Source organism: Parus major, chromosome 2 (assembly GCF_001522545.3).
Source record: "Parus major isolate Abel chromosome 2, Parus_major1.1, whole genome shotgun sequence".
NCBI lineage: Eukaryota > Metazoa > Chordata > Aves > Passeriformes > Paridae > Parus > Parus major.
In genome coordinates this window covers 109452339-109467148 of record NC_031769.1, presented here as the reverse complement: position 1 = coordinate 109467148, position 14810 = coordinate 109452339, and the positions used below count along the sequence as shown (strand labels likewise).

General features: G+C 42.2%; 2 protein-coding genes across 6 annotated transcripts in view; one reads left to right on the top strand and one right to left on the bottom strand.

Moving 5' to 3' along the window:
• Nucleotides 1-818, bottom strand: part of SPIDR (scaffold protein involved in DNA repair) — a 194718-nt gene extending 193900 nt beyond the window's left edge. For all 5 annotated transcript variants that reach the window (XR_004496079.1, XR_004496080.1, XM_015618459.2 and 2 more), the window contains exon 1: nt 716-818. Coding sequence is in view for 3 of the 5 variants with exons in the window: in XM_015618459.2 (XP_015473945.1) it covers nt 716-730 (15 nt within the window). In the remaining 2 variants the exon portion in view is untranslated. The remainder of the gene's footprint in view (nt 1-715) is intronic.
• A 6818-nt stretch (nt 819-7636) lies between these two features.
• The window catches only part of LOC107200186 (ethanolaminephosphotransferase 1-like), a 56380-nt gene continuing 49206 nt past the window's right edge, over nt 7637-14810 (top strand). Inside the window, exon 1 of the mRNA XM_015618295.3 lies at nt 7637-7736. Within this exon, the coding sequence (XP_015473781.1) occupies nt 7680-7736 (57 nt within the window). The 5' untranslated portion in view covers nt 7637-7679. The remainder of the gene's footprint in view (nt 7737-14810) is intronic.

Here is a 14810-nt window from a genome sequence, read left to right as displayed (position 1 = left end):
TGTCAGCTCTATATACCAACATTTACAGTCCCTCTTTCAGCAGTACCTCAATATTAGCCTAAGCACGGCTAATCAGAGCCAGCACATCCTAACTCCCCCTCTGCGGGGAACATCCAATGCACCAAGCAAATTACCAAAGGAGAGGGACCGAAAAACAGCACGGGGCGCTTCTCCTCCCTCCGCTCCCACACAGGGAAGGAAGCCGCTCAAAACACTATCAGTGCCGGCCAGGTCCCACAATTCTCTTTTCCTCTCAAGTTCTACTCTCCCTGCACTTTTTCCCCGCCTGCCCTGTAACAAGGCCGAGCTCCGCTCCCCTCGGTGCGGCGGTGCCACGCTGGATTTCCCTGTCAGTGTTGCGCAACCGCGCACACCAGGAACGCGGGGAAGGGCCCGTGTTCCCGCCCCGCGTTCCAGCGTGGCGAGTCCGCAACACAAGTACCGCCTTGGAGCCGGATATGAAAGGGCAGCGAGGGCACAGCGCGGCGGCTGCTGCTGCTGCTGCTGCTCTGCCGCCACCGCACCACCCACCCCCGTGCCCCTCGCAGCGGGGCCGGGAGGCGCGGCTGGCCGGCGGCCGGGGCGCATGGCAAGGCCGCCGGGAAGAGCGCGGGGAGCACCACGGCTTGGCTTGGCTCGGCCCTACGGGGCGGCCAGGGCGGCATTCCCCGGCCCCGCCGAGCCCCTTCTCCTCCCGTCCCGCCGCCGCCGGTACCTTCCCGCCGGGCATCGCCCCCGGCGCGGCGCCGCGTCCCCGGTCACGTGGCCGGGGAGTACCGGGGGCGGGGTCCAGGGAACCCCCGGCCCGCGCCCGCCCTTTGCAGCTTTGGCGCCGCCGGAGCCGCGGCTCCTGATTGGGTGGAGCGCGTATGACGTAAGGGCAGGGCGGGGTTCCCGGGGAGGCGCGGGAGCCGATCCGCGCTGTGGGAGCCGGCTGGGATTTCCCGGCGGGAAACGCCAGTGCCGGCACCGCGTCCCTCCTGCCCTCAGAGCCGAGCTGGCCCGAGCCCCCAGGAGGAGCCGGGGGTGCCGAGAGCTGGGCCGTCTGTTCTCTGCCCAGGGCAGCGGCTGAGTTGGCAGAGCTGATTTTTGAGGGGATGGTGTGGAGAGCGATGTTTCAGTTCTGTCCTCTGAGAAGTTTTTTCAACCTGGGTTTCGCCTGTGCATCCTTCATGATAGCCAGGGTCACTCTGATGTAAATCTCAAATAAATGTTTAACGCCACAAGGAAAGGAAGCAGAGGGATGGAAACACTGGCTTAGATAAAAGCGATAAAAACTTAGATACCTAAGCTAGTAATGTCTAAGCACAAGGCACTTGATGAAAAATACGTTTGCTGTTACACCATTAAAATACGATTTCTTTAACTTCCTAAAGAAAAAGTAACGATACATTTCCTGGCAAAAAAGGGTAATGTCAGTGCCAAGATGTAGACTTGGAACTTAAACTGCTTTGCATGGGTGTTCTCTTCCATAAAATGACAAACTGCAGCTAACAGAAGGAAAAAAGATCACCTTTGCAAATGCTTTACTGGTGCAAGTGGAAACACTAACAGAAAAGGGACAGATAGGTTATTTTTATATTGCTTATTGTATGTTCTTTACAAAGTCACCTTGGCTGTTAGTGCAGCTGTTAAACACACATAATTATAATTTTTATAAAATAAGCTAGCTGTAACTTGCAGCTGAATTAGAATTTATAAAGTACTTACATTTTGATAGAAGGTACTGCATGACTGCATTTTTATTGTTGAACCCTAATTACATATATCCGTCTATAGTTCAGTTTGTATTTTTTCCAAAGCACCCTATGGCAAATACCTGTCTGGCATTCTCTTCATAAAACTGCCACTAATTAAAGTGGATTTTGCAAACAGAAGATCCAGAAACGTCATTATCCAAACCCCGTGCTGCCTTTGATTTTTATGTTCAAAATAGAATTGTAAGCACTAGGTTCTCTTCCTTCCAAAAAATTTGCACTATTTCTTCTGAAATTACCAGACTGACAAATTAATTCTATTATATATCCTCAAGGTGGTTTTCTTTGAAAAAGTGTGTTATTGCACTGCTTCGCTAAATAATCTTATGTTCGAGCTAAACCACAGAGAAATGGACCACAGAAGTCTGGTCTGCTTTAGTGAGTGTATTTTTCTCTGTACATAAACTTCTTCCAAGGATTCCACGGTGCTCATGCCTGGGAGGAACTTACTTCTTTAGAATCCTGAGAAGGTGACCCAGTCTATAGATTCCTTTTATTTGTTTTCATGTTCTTCACAAACAAGTACTGAAATGGCATGGAAGTAGAGGAAGCATGTGAGAAAACCACTCTAAAAACAGAGCTGCAACTTAAAAAAAAAATAATGTCTCCGTTTCATTATTAGAAATAATGTGAAGAAAGAATAATAAAAGCCAATCTTCTTGACAAAAGCTTAAATTTCAAATTCCACTACATTATTCTGCGAGTCTGTTAAAAATTTCTGTGCATTATATTTTGGAAGTAATAATAGACACAATTGGTTATTTTTTTAAGAACTGGTTTTTCAACTATATATACAAGCATATCTGTGCTTTCACAGGCTTAAATAATAGCTTGAGTCCACTGTTTTATCTGATATACTGACTGTATTTGCACTCAAGATCAAATCTACTGTTGCTCAGGGAACATTAAGAAATTGTGTACTTTTTGTATTTTTGTTGTGTGAAAATTCTATGAAAACTATAAAATTTCTGTTAGCAATAAAAATTGATTTCTGTAGTGAAATCCAGAAAAAAGGGCATGTATTTGTTGGTGGTGCTGTTGATTGCATCAGTGTTCCTTAATCTGTGTGTAGAAAGCACTCTTTCAAAGAAATAAAATGTATTTTATAGATGAGTTAAAGATAAGGATAAATTACTGAAGTTTGGAGCACTCATTTGTATTGATTGAATGTGCCCATCCTTCATTCTAATATGGGTTTATGGATTCATTTCCTCTTATGGAGCATTAAGTCAGAGCTTTAAAAGCTTTCCAGTGTGCAAAGTCTGGTACAGACAATGTCAAATTCAAAGAGAAAGGTTTTTGGTTTGAGTCATTTCTTCAGAAAAGTTTTAAAAGTCACAAGTATCCTAGACACTGAGCTGGGATGAAGTATGTGAGGAAAAACTCATCAAATATTTTAGAGTCTGTCTTTCAGGGTCAGATAGGTTTTTATGAGTTTGTCGGGGAAGAGGTGATCCAAAGGCCTAGGCTAGATACCAGATGGATCACAGCCTAGATCCAAAATAACACTTTCTTCTGCAGACTGTGTTGCAGTTTGATCATTCCAGGCTTTCTAAGGTTTTGTTTAAGAAACAACATGAAACACTTAAATATTTTTAATCCTCAAGCTGCAATGTCAGTTCCACTTTAAATTAAATTGTACTGTTTCACAGTACAGTGCATCACTATGCTGAGGCACGCTCTAAACTGTGGAAGAAATGGGAAAAAAAAGACCCACAAAACCCCTCAGGGGATGCCAGATTGCAGTAAATCAAGGAGTCAAGCTCGAACAAAATTCACGCAAATTAAAAATTAATAGCTGATCATTTGAGAATCAAAAGCAAGAAAAAGTTTTAAATGAATCAGCATACCAAGGAAGCATCTCTTTAGCAGCAGTTGCCCCCAGGTCATAGAGACACAAGGGGCTCCAGCCTCTGGAGTGCCCTGGCTGCCAGCTGGCACCAAGTGGCTGCACACTGAGCCTAAGCCAGCTCATTCCATCTCCAAGTGCTCCCCATAGCATCTTGCAGTGGCTGACATTTTTGTCTTCTCCTGTTATTTCTCTGTGTCAGTGCTATAAAAGAAATATGAATACATAACTTTCTGACAGACAGTTACATTTGGGAAACATATTTGCCTACATTTTGTGAGATGCCTCTGTAGTTTAATGAGGTAAGTACAAATAAAATAATATTTTCCAAGCTGAAACTGAACATCTATCATAAAAGTACTCTCTTTTGGCTCTAGCTGGTGAGAAAAAATGCAAGCACATATTCAGAGCTGGAAAAAAGTGACATATTTTAAACTTCAATCATTACACCAGTTTACTCCCATGAAAGTTTTTCCTCTTAATTTAATTCAACAAGATTTTAAAAGTACTGAGGGGCCAATAACGCTGCACTTTATTGTCACCCTGAAAGATAAACCTTCTGTTTTTGTTTTTCATAGTTTTAAACACTTTCCCAGGAAAGTAACTATAAACATAGGTGTTTATTCATTCCTTCTAAGAAACATCTTTTGATGGACGTTTCACATGACCAGTGTGATTGGGAAAGCGGTAACTTAATTATCCAGTTGCTGGTTATTGTCAAGAATCTATAAATACTGGAGTCAGAAAAATAAAACCCTCTTTTTTCTATCACACCATGGAGACGTGTTTGTGTGAATCATTCCATGTCCTCTAATGACACTTTATAAATTTTAGTACCTCAGGATATTGAATTTCCTCTTTTAGCTCTAGTATTCCTCATTTTAGGCTTTAGCCTAATCATGTACAATACCCTTGTGTTGAAGACTTTACAAACACTACTCCTGAAAAATGCCTTGCCCAAAGGAAAACCAGTATGTTAAAAAGTGGGTAGGGTAATACATTAGTCCTTTCTTCTACTACTTTGGCAGCTGGTCATTTTGGATTTGGTCTCTACGTGATTTCTCTCTGCTTTTTTTTTTTTTTTCTTCTTCTTGAAGTAGACAGAAATATGCTATTAGATGCCTTCTAGATAAAGGCTATTAGAGCACACAGCTTGCAAGGTGGGGAATAAACAAGACACAATAAATTATTAAAAGTCAAAGTTGCCATACTAGGCAGTCTTTCCTATCCAAGAAGTTCCATCATTTTTAATTTATTATTATAACTTAGAGAGAGAAGAATGAAACCCAAGGATTTATTCGGTTGTTTATTTATTATTTACTTTGTATTTATATAAATCCTGAGCCTTCATCTATTTGGATCAAGAATATAATTTGTCTTCATATTTGGTTTCTGTTTTTAAAAAAATACCATTTGAATCTGTAGAACAGCTATATTTTTAACTTTTTCTTGCATGTACTAGTGATACAATAGGCCCACTCTTACAAAATAATAAATAATTCTTTTCTTCTCAGAACTATGTGTAATTAACAAACAGAACTGAAGACCTGGGAATTCCCTTGCTGATTTCACTGAATTCATATCTGGCCTAGAACTATTCCCCACAGGCTGCAGAAAGCCACATTCGGATCATTCTCTTAATGAAGTCTGACCTGTTGCAAATGTTCACAGCTGTGAAAAGACTTGAGCTTTTTCTATAGTGGAAGTTAACTGTGCTCTGATCTGGCCTTTTGTCTTAATGCTCATCCACATTCAAGCTCCTGCAATGGCATCAGGTAATAATTCTCACGTGCCAGTTAGAGCTTCTCCTTACTCAGGCTACAACTTACTACTCTTCTGGAAAATAATCAAGTGAATGTGCTACAGCGTTAAGGCTGCTTTCACTGCTCTTCCCACAGTTCTGCATGTAGGAGAAACAGCTGGGATCACAGCTCAAACAATTGTCCAGAAAAGAGCTCTGAATCACCTCAGACTGAAAAATGTAACCACAGAATATGCTCTAAACATATACATGGGTATGCATGGAGACAGTGAGAACATCAGGTGTAGCAGTAAAGCAAATGTCTTGAGCTCAGATTGCACCTTGGTTAGTCTGTGTGTGTGGTCCTAAAGGCCAATCATTCATTTTAACCATGATGCCTAAATCAAGGAAGTTCCTTAGATCAACAGCTAACACATCAGCATAATTTCCGCAGTATTCTCAAACCCGATGTTACTTGTGTCACAGCCTGCTCTGTGGTATTCCATGCTTATTCACCATTGTGTTTCCTGCTCTTTAGTATAACTTACGCTGCCTCCTTTGATGTGCTCATTAGCAGACACAGAACATGCTGAAGTACGAGTTCAAGTAATTGCATTTTTACATGTAGGCAGTCTTTGACATTCCCTGTTTAGTGGAGTATTTTGAGATTTGGTGCATTGGGGTTTTTTTTGTGTTTAATTTGTCACCAAAATAGTTTTGAGACAATAGGAAATAAAACTTGTATTCTCTGTCCGCTATATCTATCTTCTGTATCTGTATATTTCTGACATGAATCTAGAAGCCTGCAAAGAGAAAAACTACCTTTTTTTGCCTACCTTCTACCTTTCAGAAAAGCAAGCATCTTTTCTACTGCTGTCCATCATACTCCTAATAGTTGTTCAGACAAATTTCTGCTTTCATGTTTGAGGCTTCTAGGGTTAGTAAAGAAGTGAAAGTGATAGTTCTAAAATGCTTTGACCTGTTTTAGTAACTTACTTGCACTAAAAACCTGCAGTGAGTACAGAACAGATGGTGAATCTTTTCTTATGTACCCTTGTAAATTAATCCAATAGCATAACACAATTTAAAAACATGATAATAGCAATGAAGGGGATCCCAAATAAAAATTCAGGGTAGGAATGCTAATTAAAATTAGAGTTGGCTCATGAAAAATACAAGTTCCAAACACTTTAGCTTTCTTAACTGTTATCGAGCTTTTAACTTCAGTAACCTGAAGCTAAGTATTAAAGTTCTGGGTATTTTCAATAGCAGGCATTCAGCTGCTGCTGCTGGAAGCAGAATGCAGGTGTAAGCACATCTCAATTGATTAATGTGTAATTAATAATACAAAACAAGAACCATTCTATACAGTTTGCACTTAACGATCATAACTTGTATATAATTCCTATAAAACCTGCACAGTTTGTAAAATAACACTGACTCTCAAAGCACATAAGATGCCTCATGGGGTGCAAGTAATGGATTTTAATTGATTTGCTTTCTGGATAGATTCCATTTGGTCCATAAAATCTCAGACCCTGATGTGTATGATTTCAACTCTCTCTGCCAGTAGTGTACAGCAAAGGTAACACAAAGTGTCAGGCCATATGCTTAAATACGTTTACAGCTGAAATATTATTCCTGATGTTTTCCAGGGTTTTGTTGGTTTGTTTGTTTGTTTGGGGTTTTTGGGGGGTTTTTTTGCTTGTATCAGTGCCTCACTTCCCTAGAAATCGGAGGTGCAGAGTTTACTGCTGGCTGATGTGGTGTGGCAGGCTCCGGTGCAGGTGCAATAAAGAAGTGCAAGGCTCAGATTATTGATGGAATGCGAATATAAATCTTAATCCTCAGTATCACCTGTTTCTCAAACACGTTACTTAACATTGTTTGTGTAGTGTTACTTGGCGTGTTTTTGCATTTGTTACTCAGCATTGTTTCGTATAGCGACTTCACGGGCGCGTCTTCCCCTGCGCTGTAAATACGGCATCTTTAATAGACCCGTAGCCAGAAAAACATTTCGGAGGTGATTCTGCGACGTGCCTTGGGACCGTGAGGTCATTACGGGAGTGTAACCCACGCTGTTGGCAGGCGGGCACCGGAGCGTCCCGGAGCCGCCTGGAGCCGCTTGCTCCCCCGGGAGCCGCCGGGGGGGGACCCAGCCCCACCGGCATCCCCGGCGCGGATGCCCGGAGCCGGGGGCAGGTCCAGCCCGCGGGGCGCGGCCGGGGAGCCGCCCTCCGCCCGCCCCCGGCCCCGCCGCCTCCCTCATCCGTCCGTCCTCCCATCGCTGCCATCCCTCCGTGCCTCGGTGCCGGCGCGGCGCAGGGCGGCGATGTGGCGGTGGCGGTATGTGAGCGGCCGGCAGCTGCACGGCTTCCGACACTACAAGGTAAAGGGCAGCCCCGGGGCCGGGAGGGCGGGCGGCTGGACGGTCCTACCCGGGCCGCGTCTCTGGGCTCCGGAGCGCTCCCCTCTGAGAGGATGGATCCCAGCCCAGCCTCGCTGTGCGTTCGGCCCCGGCCGGCCGGGCCATCCCGCCGGCTCCGGAGGGTCCGCAGGGCTCCACCTGTGTCCGCAGGGGGATGTCCCGCACCTCCACCTGTGCCCGCCGCACCCGGCCCGGCTGTGATGGAGTGCGTGCCCTGGGCAGGAACTGGGTGTTCGCGGCGCGGCAGGTCTCGGTGGAGACAGTGAACTGGGTTTTGAGTGAGTCTACAACGTCTGTAAAAGCTTTGCCCGTTTTAGAGCAGCGTGGTTTTGGAGGCATCCGGTGTTCCTGTAAGAAAGCACACATTGATGTTGCTTCTCTGGCTGTCTGCAAAGCCTTCGGAAGGAGGAATGTTTTGGCATTCAGAAATAAATAATAAAGCTGGGGGGGGATGTGTGAAGAAAAACTTACTTTAATTTGAACTAAACCTCATATTTTCAAATAACCGGCATGCAGAATCCCAATGAATGGGTGAATCATTAGATATTTGAATTTATCTGTGTTCTGTCATGAACTTAGGAGTTACAGGGGATGCAGTACGGGGGATCATCCATGTTTGCTCCAATTGAGGTGTAGGTGTCTGAAACGGGCTATGCCACCCTGTTCACACACCTTCACCCCATTCCCCGTGAAAAGCAGGGGGCGCATGCCAGCTTCTACCAGCACAACACCCAGCCCTTTATTTTATGTTCAGTTTCCCAAAGCAGCCCTTACACCATCCTCCCCAAGATTCTTGCCTTCTTGCTCTTACCATGTGCCTGCCCAGGCTGGGCTCCAACCAGGGTGTTCAGCTTTTCCTGGTTCCTATCAAGCCCTTCCCTTCCCTGGGCCAGCAGCTCTGCCTGCTCACCTCAGCAGGAATGAAGGTGGAGGAACTGTGGCTTCGAGAGCATTCTCCAGGCTGCTTCCTAGGAACTTGTTTTGCAGAGCAGCTCGTTAAAATGTACCAACCTGTTTGTGTGACTCCAGTGTGAGTGGGATAAAACATTCTGCCAGCTGCTTCTGGCCACAGGGCGTGAGTTGCACAGGTCTGTGCTTGAATGGTGTGCTTGAATGGTGAAGCTGCAGCCTTGGCTGAGATCAGGAGGAGGAAAAATAAAAAGCTATTTTTAGCATAAACAGACATTGTTATTTAAGTGACTTTCCTGAATTATTTGAGTTCATAGTACAAATACAGGGAACACTTGTATCACATTACAAGTGATATTTCTTATCACTTGAATGAAAATAGCTTCAAACAAGTGCAGATGGGGAATAATCAAAACAACGTTCTCTTAAAAACCTGTAATCGTTGTGCCACACTTATGATTTCCAGGGCAGATGATTACCAAGAGGCAGAATCATGTATCAAATAATTTCATTTGAATATACTGGTTTCTCAAGAGCATTGCAAAGAAACTATGTAGGGTAATTTTCTTAACTATAAGAATCAGCCATTGCAAATACTTAGGAACTATCTGTTCTACTGTGGTCTGAAAAAAATCCTAGTAAGCGAAGGCTTTAGAAAGATGAAATCTTATGGTTTTCTGTTATCAGAGGTGACTTGGCACTGGGATCTATTGGAAGTAAATAAATCCAAATGGCATGGATTTCACACAGAGAAGTTCAGCTACATGAGGTTTGTGCTGCTGAGCTGGTCAGGTATCTGTACCATTTTCCTGGTGTTCCAGGTTGCAGGAGGGCCTGGCAGTGGCAGATCTCCCTATTCCTAAGTGCTGCTCACAGTGGTTTAAAGTACTCCAAAAATACAACAGGGATGCAGCAAGAAAACAGTAATCACTACCACAATCTCTTGTCCCTCACCTTCCCATACCTAGGGCTGCCACAACCACAGCTTTGCTCTCACCACCTCCCAGGCATGGCACATGCTCTTCAACCTCCTGTTGCCCTCTGGCTGCCATCTCCTCCCCTTCAGCCTAGGGCCTTACTACATCCTGCTCCTCCAGCTTCCCAGCCCCTTGGAGGAGATTGCTGCTTCCTTTGCTGCCTTCTCAACAGGTACAAAGCTCTGATCACCGTGCCCAGCACACAAAGGTGACCTCTTATAACCTTCTGACTATTTCTGCACTGTGTTTCCTGGTGAACCCAGTTCTGGGGTAGTGTAGAGGGGTATGTGCCTTGGCCCTGTGAAGAACTAAATAATCTCTGAAAGGACTGTGAGCATGCATTCAATATTGAGCTAAAACAATGTATTGCTTCCAGACTTGAAGCATGCATAGAAGACTTTAGATTTAGTGGCATCCACATCTCTGTTGTGCATCACACTGCAGCATTGTACTCACAGAAGTATCAGTGGCTTAACATACTCCATACTTTGCACAATTTATCTGCTGAACGCAATGCAGCTTAAAAAAATAATTTGTGTAATCAACTCCTTTTGTAAAGGTAAATATGGCCTGAAAAAAAAATGCTGTTCAATTTTCAAAATTTTCACACAGCTGAATTCATTTCTCTGCCATGAATGCTTCAATTGTATGTCTCAGGCACTGTCTGTCTCCTGTTTGCAGTTGGAGGAGGGCCTTGGCAACAAAACCAGCACAGTTCTTTGCTAAGGGAATGGCAGACCTCCAATGAATGCAAAGACTACAGCACCCTTTAGCATGTTAGGTCTATGTATATTAGGCTTTTGAAACAAGTTTTCCCCAATTACCAAGCTTTGGCTTACATCACAGAGTGACCTCAGAGCACAAAAATGTGTTCCCTTAAGATGAACCTAAACCAGATAACAAATACACAAGTACACCCACTACATTCAGTCCATAGTATTACAATGGAACCAGTTTAGTGTGATGCCTTCTAAAATCCTTGTAGCACGAGCACTGGCTCCTCAGGGCTAGCTGTATTTCACTTTACAAGTCTATTCCCATTCATTCTGCCTGTTAATCAGGTTTTAGAGATTCAGTTTTCCTTTTTCTGCTTAAAAGCACGCCAAGAACAGGTAGAGATGTGGCAATGAGACAGTTCAGACATAACCCTGAGTATTGCTGCTGTGATATTTCTGCCATCTTCTTGCCTGTGGGGCAGATACTGATTTCAAGACAGTGGCATGCTCAGGTGATTTGCTGCAACTGTCTCACAGAAGATTCTTAGCCTTGATTTGTGTGCTATTCTCTAGGTCATGAAGCAACACAGCCAAAAAGCTACAACCAACTGGAATTGTAGGGCTTGGATCATGTCATTCCTATTTTTGTTTTATCAGCATTTTGTAAATCTAGAGGAGCACACATGGAATTACACAGCTACCTTTTTTCCTGCCTGCTTGGGTTTCTGTTGGAAACAAGCTGTTCTGCAACAACCAGGCCATGAGAACAGATAAAAGCAGAATTTAGTTCTTTATTTTTATCCTTCTCACCAGAATGCAGTAATGTCAGTGGTGGGCTTGTGTTGCCATTGCCTCATCACTTCATTGTTGGGATTCCCCTTGCATAATTGCCTTGAGTCACCTTTTTTTACAGTACCTGTGCACAGTAGCTTTTCAGGCCAGAAAACTTTGATACTTTATTGTGTTTCAGAATAAAAGAGACCTAAGAACAAGCTATAGAGGCTTGATTCAAACAATAGGCCTCAGAAAAGATGGTTTAAAAAAATCAGACATAACATTAAAAACTAACATCTAAGGTTCCACATTTTTATCTTGTTTTGTCCACTCTGTTTCTATCCTCTACGTCTTTTTTTTAGCAGGTAACTCTGTGTGGATAAGGAGTATGGTGAAGAAGGGAGAGCAAATTAGGTGTAAGTGGTTTAATTTCAGTGTGGGGTCTGCTACTGTCCCATGTTCTCATAAGTAAAATAGATAGAGGTGACTAAGATGAAATCATTGTAAGGTGAAAACATTTTAAAGACTTTAAAATAATTTTTCAGAGAGAATGGAAGCATCTTTAAAGAGAATGGAAACATTTAAAGTTTTCTGTCAAAATAGGAGGTTCTATGAAGTGTGAATCTACTGACACAGCTGTCTTTCTGTCCCAACTCCATTGCTGTTCAATACTTTAATTAACAGAAGGGAGATTATTGTAAAATTTTCACTATACTAAAGATTATTAAGACTAGTTTTATGATTTAAAATATGCTGGGACAAGGGATATAATATCCAGAAATAAATATGAAGAAATTCAGTAAACAGGGTACAGCGCTTAGGGGGAAAAAAAAAAATCAACTTTTAGAACATAAAGTAAGAGACAACGGACTGCAGGAAAGATAACAGGGGATCAAAGTGTCAACAGAATTGTGGATATTTTAATAAAGAGAAAAAAAGTTCTTAAGCTAGAAGTGTCTTAAATATGTCAAAGGGCTACGTTTACTCATGTAGCTGATGTACTGATCAGGTATCAGCTGAAATAATGTGTCCTGCCTGCTTTGGCCCACAGTTTACAGTCCTCAGAATGACATTATGAATACCAAGAGGCTTAGAAAAGATGTGCTGTGTGAAACAGTCCGAATAAAGTGGGGGTAAGAGCCTAGCAACCGTTTGGTCTTCAAGAGTGCCCTTTTAAAGAAAGACAATACCTGAGTTTCATACCTGAGTTTCGGCTGCACAAAGAGAAATTTAAGGCGTCTGCTATGTCAGTCGTGTGTTGATAAGACCTGCTGGAACAGGTACTAAAGGGGATTGGGCAATCATTTTATCAGTCTTAAGAAATGGCTTGATTTCTTTGAGGCAAGATCAACAATCTAGTGTTGAGTATTAATAATCAGTTGCTGACACCTTTTTAGGAAAATTTTGGGTAATGCATTTTCTTTTAGTGTGCTGACATGGTTGTTTCTTGCAAGCAATGGGGTCATTACCTCATGGAAACTTGATCTGCATCCTTAATGTATCCTGAACGTGATCCTGCATTAGGTGAACACGCTGGACTAGAAGATCTCTCAAATTACATATCAGCCCTCATTTTGGAGGGTTAGAGAAACAAGATCAGAAGTATAATGATCATGTTTCAAGGTCTGACTCTTTCTCTTATACTGACTGATACCTGAAGAGCAAAGTGTGTTGAGTATAATCTAGTGAATTAGTGTCTGTAAATTCAGGATTCACCCAGATACAAGATTGGATTTCTGTGAAGTCTATGCTTTTCCAAGGCTACAAGTGTAACTGAGATTTAGAAAATCATTGGTTCTACTCACCTTAATTGAACAGTAGTTTTGCTTTCTACTCTGGTAACACAAGGAGTTTACATGATTTCGAAAATTTAGGACAGGAGACTTCAATTTGCTTATCTGCAGCTTCTTAGGAGACAGTTATTAATGCTTATGCAATAATGCTCATTGCACATAGACAATTTTATATCTGTTGAGTACTTTCTTTACATGCTTACTATATAGTGCTTGTCTGCGTAATATTTTTACTTTTTTTCGCTAATATTTAATTCCAAATATTATATGAAAGCAGGTATCAGTTGTGTCTGCTGTAGTTAGATTTTTCAAGCCACTGGGGTTTAATAAACTCCTTGAATATTTGAGGCAGTGAAAACTAACATTGTCTGGCTTCAATAAAACCATGAGTCAACAGCCCACTGTTCTACAGATAAAATCTTGAAGTCTTCTTCATGTTACCTTGATGGAAGACTGGGGTTGTAACTAAATGTTGTTGAATAGTATGCAAAATAAACCAAATAATTAATTACTCTTACATTATCTGTCACTGCATTCATGTGTCTCATGTGTCTAAGGGCCAAGGGCCAACTGAATATGTCATTCCAAAAAACAACCTTCATGCACTCATCTTTTTCCTCATCCTGTTGTAATTGTAGCTGACATAATGTAGCATTTCATGAGTCCTGTAATCATTACCTTCCTTCTACGTATTATATCTAATGAAACAACAACTTAGTGAAATCACACCACAGAGATGCTGCATTTGATATTACATAACACAGGACTTTTTTCCTAATGGTGGGAAATTGTACATGGTTTTGAGTGCAATATTACACCCATGAATTTACAAAGGTTCATTAGATCACTTTTGGGACAAATACGCTCAGTATAAAGAGCTGTATGCCTTGTTGAATCTCATAAAAGTGTAAATACCAGCTGCAGAGTTTAATTTTATTGCTTTATAAAGAGATGTTAGCATTCTGAAATGCCTTTTGGATTTTTATGTGTGGAATATGCATGTATATATACGTATTTTTGTTTATTCATCTGTGTTTTAAGAAAAGACTAATTGCGAAGATGTATCTGTGGTTTGAATGTGGATTTTCATTATAAATCTAAGGAAACCCTTATTCTAAGGGTTGTTTAATAGAGGGAGGAATCTTTCTATGAAGTATCCCCTCCTGTGCATCAGGATATTAGATAACACAAAGGTTCGGTGTATGTGCTACAGAACCACTGTTTAGTGTCTATTATGGAAACTACAACATGCTTTTAATCTGTCTTCCCTTTTGGGCCTGGAGTGGTTTCCCCACTTTGGGTTCCCCAGGTATTTAGGTACACACTCTGGCAGAGCTCTAGCTGGATGGGTACTTAGTTTACTGTTTGATCTTTAAGGGGCTGCTGGCACATATATGTTTGTACATGGGCAGAAATAGGTGTAGCACAAAATCTTGCTGCTGTTTCCTTTTACCAAGCGTGGAAGAGCAGTCTGCACAAAAAAACCCCCACAGAAATCAACTTTCTTGCTATGTTAGAGCTTCTTTGAATAGCGAGTTAAAGATCAGTTGTGCAGTTCCTTGAGACTGTGCAGGTTTTGGTTTTAGCAGGATTTGTATTTTTACCAATCTAGGCCAGCCTCTATCTTGTCCCTTTACAGTAGCACACATGCAGCTGTCTTCTATTACCCCTTGTGTCGCTAGAGGACACAAAATGATTCACACGAACACCTCTCAGTGTCAGAACAGAAAAAGGCACTTTTATTCTCTGAGTCCAGTATTTATAGATTCTCGACCATGACCAGGGATTGGATAATTAAGTTACCACCTTCCCAAGTACACTGGTCATGTGAAACATTCATCAAAAGACGTTTCTTAGAAGGAGTGT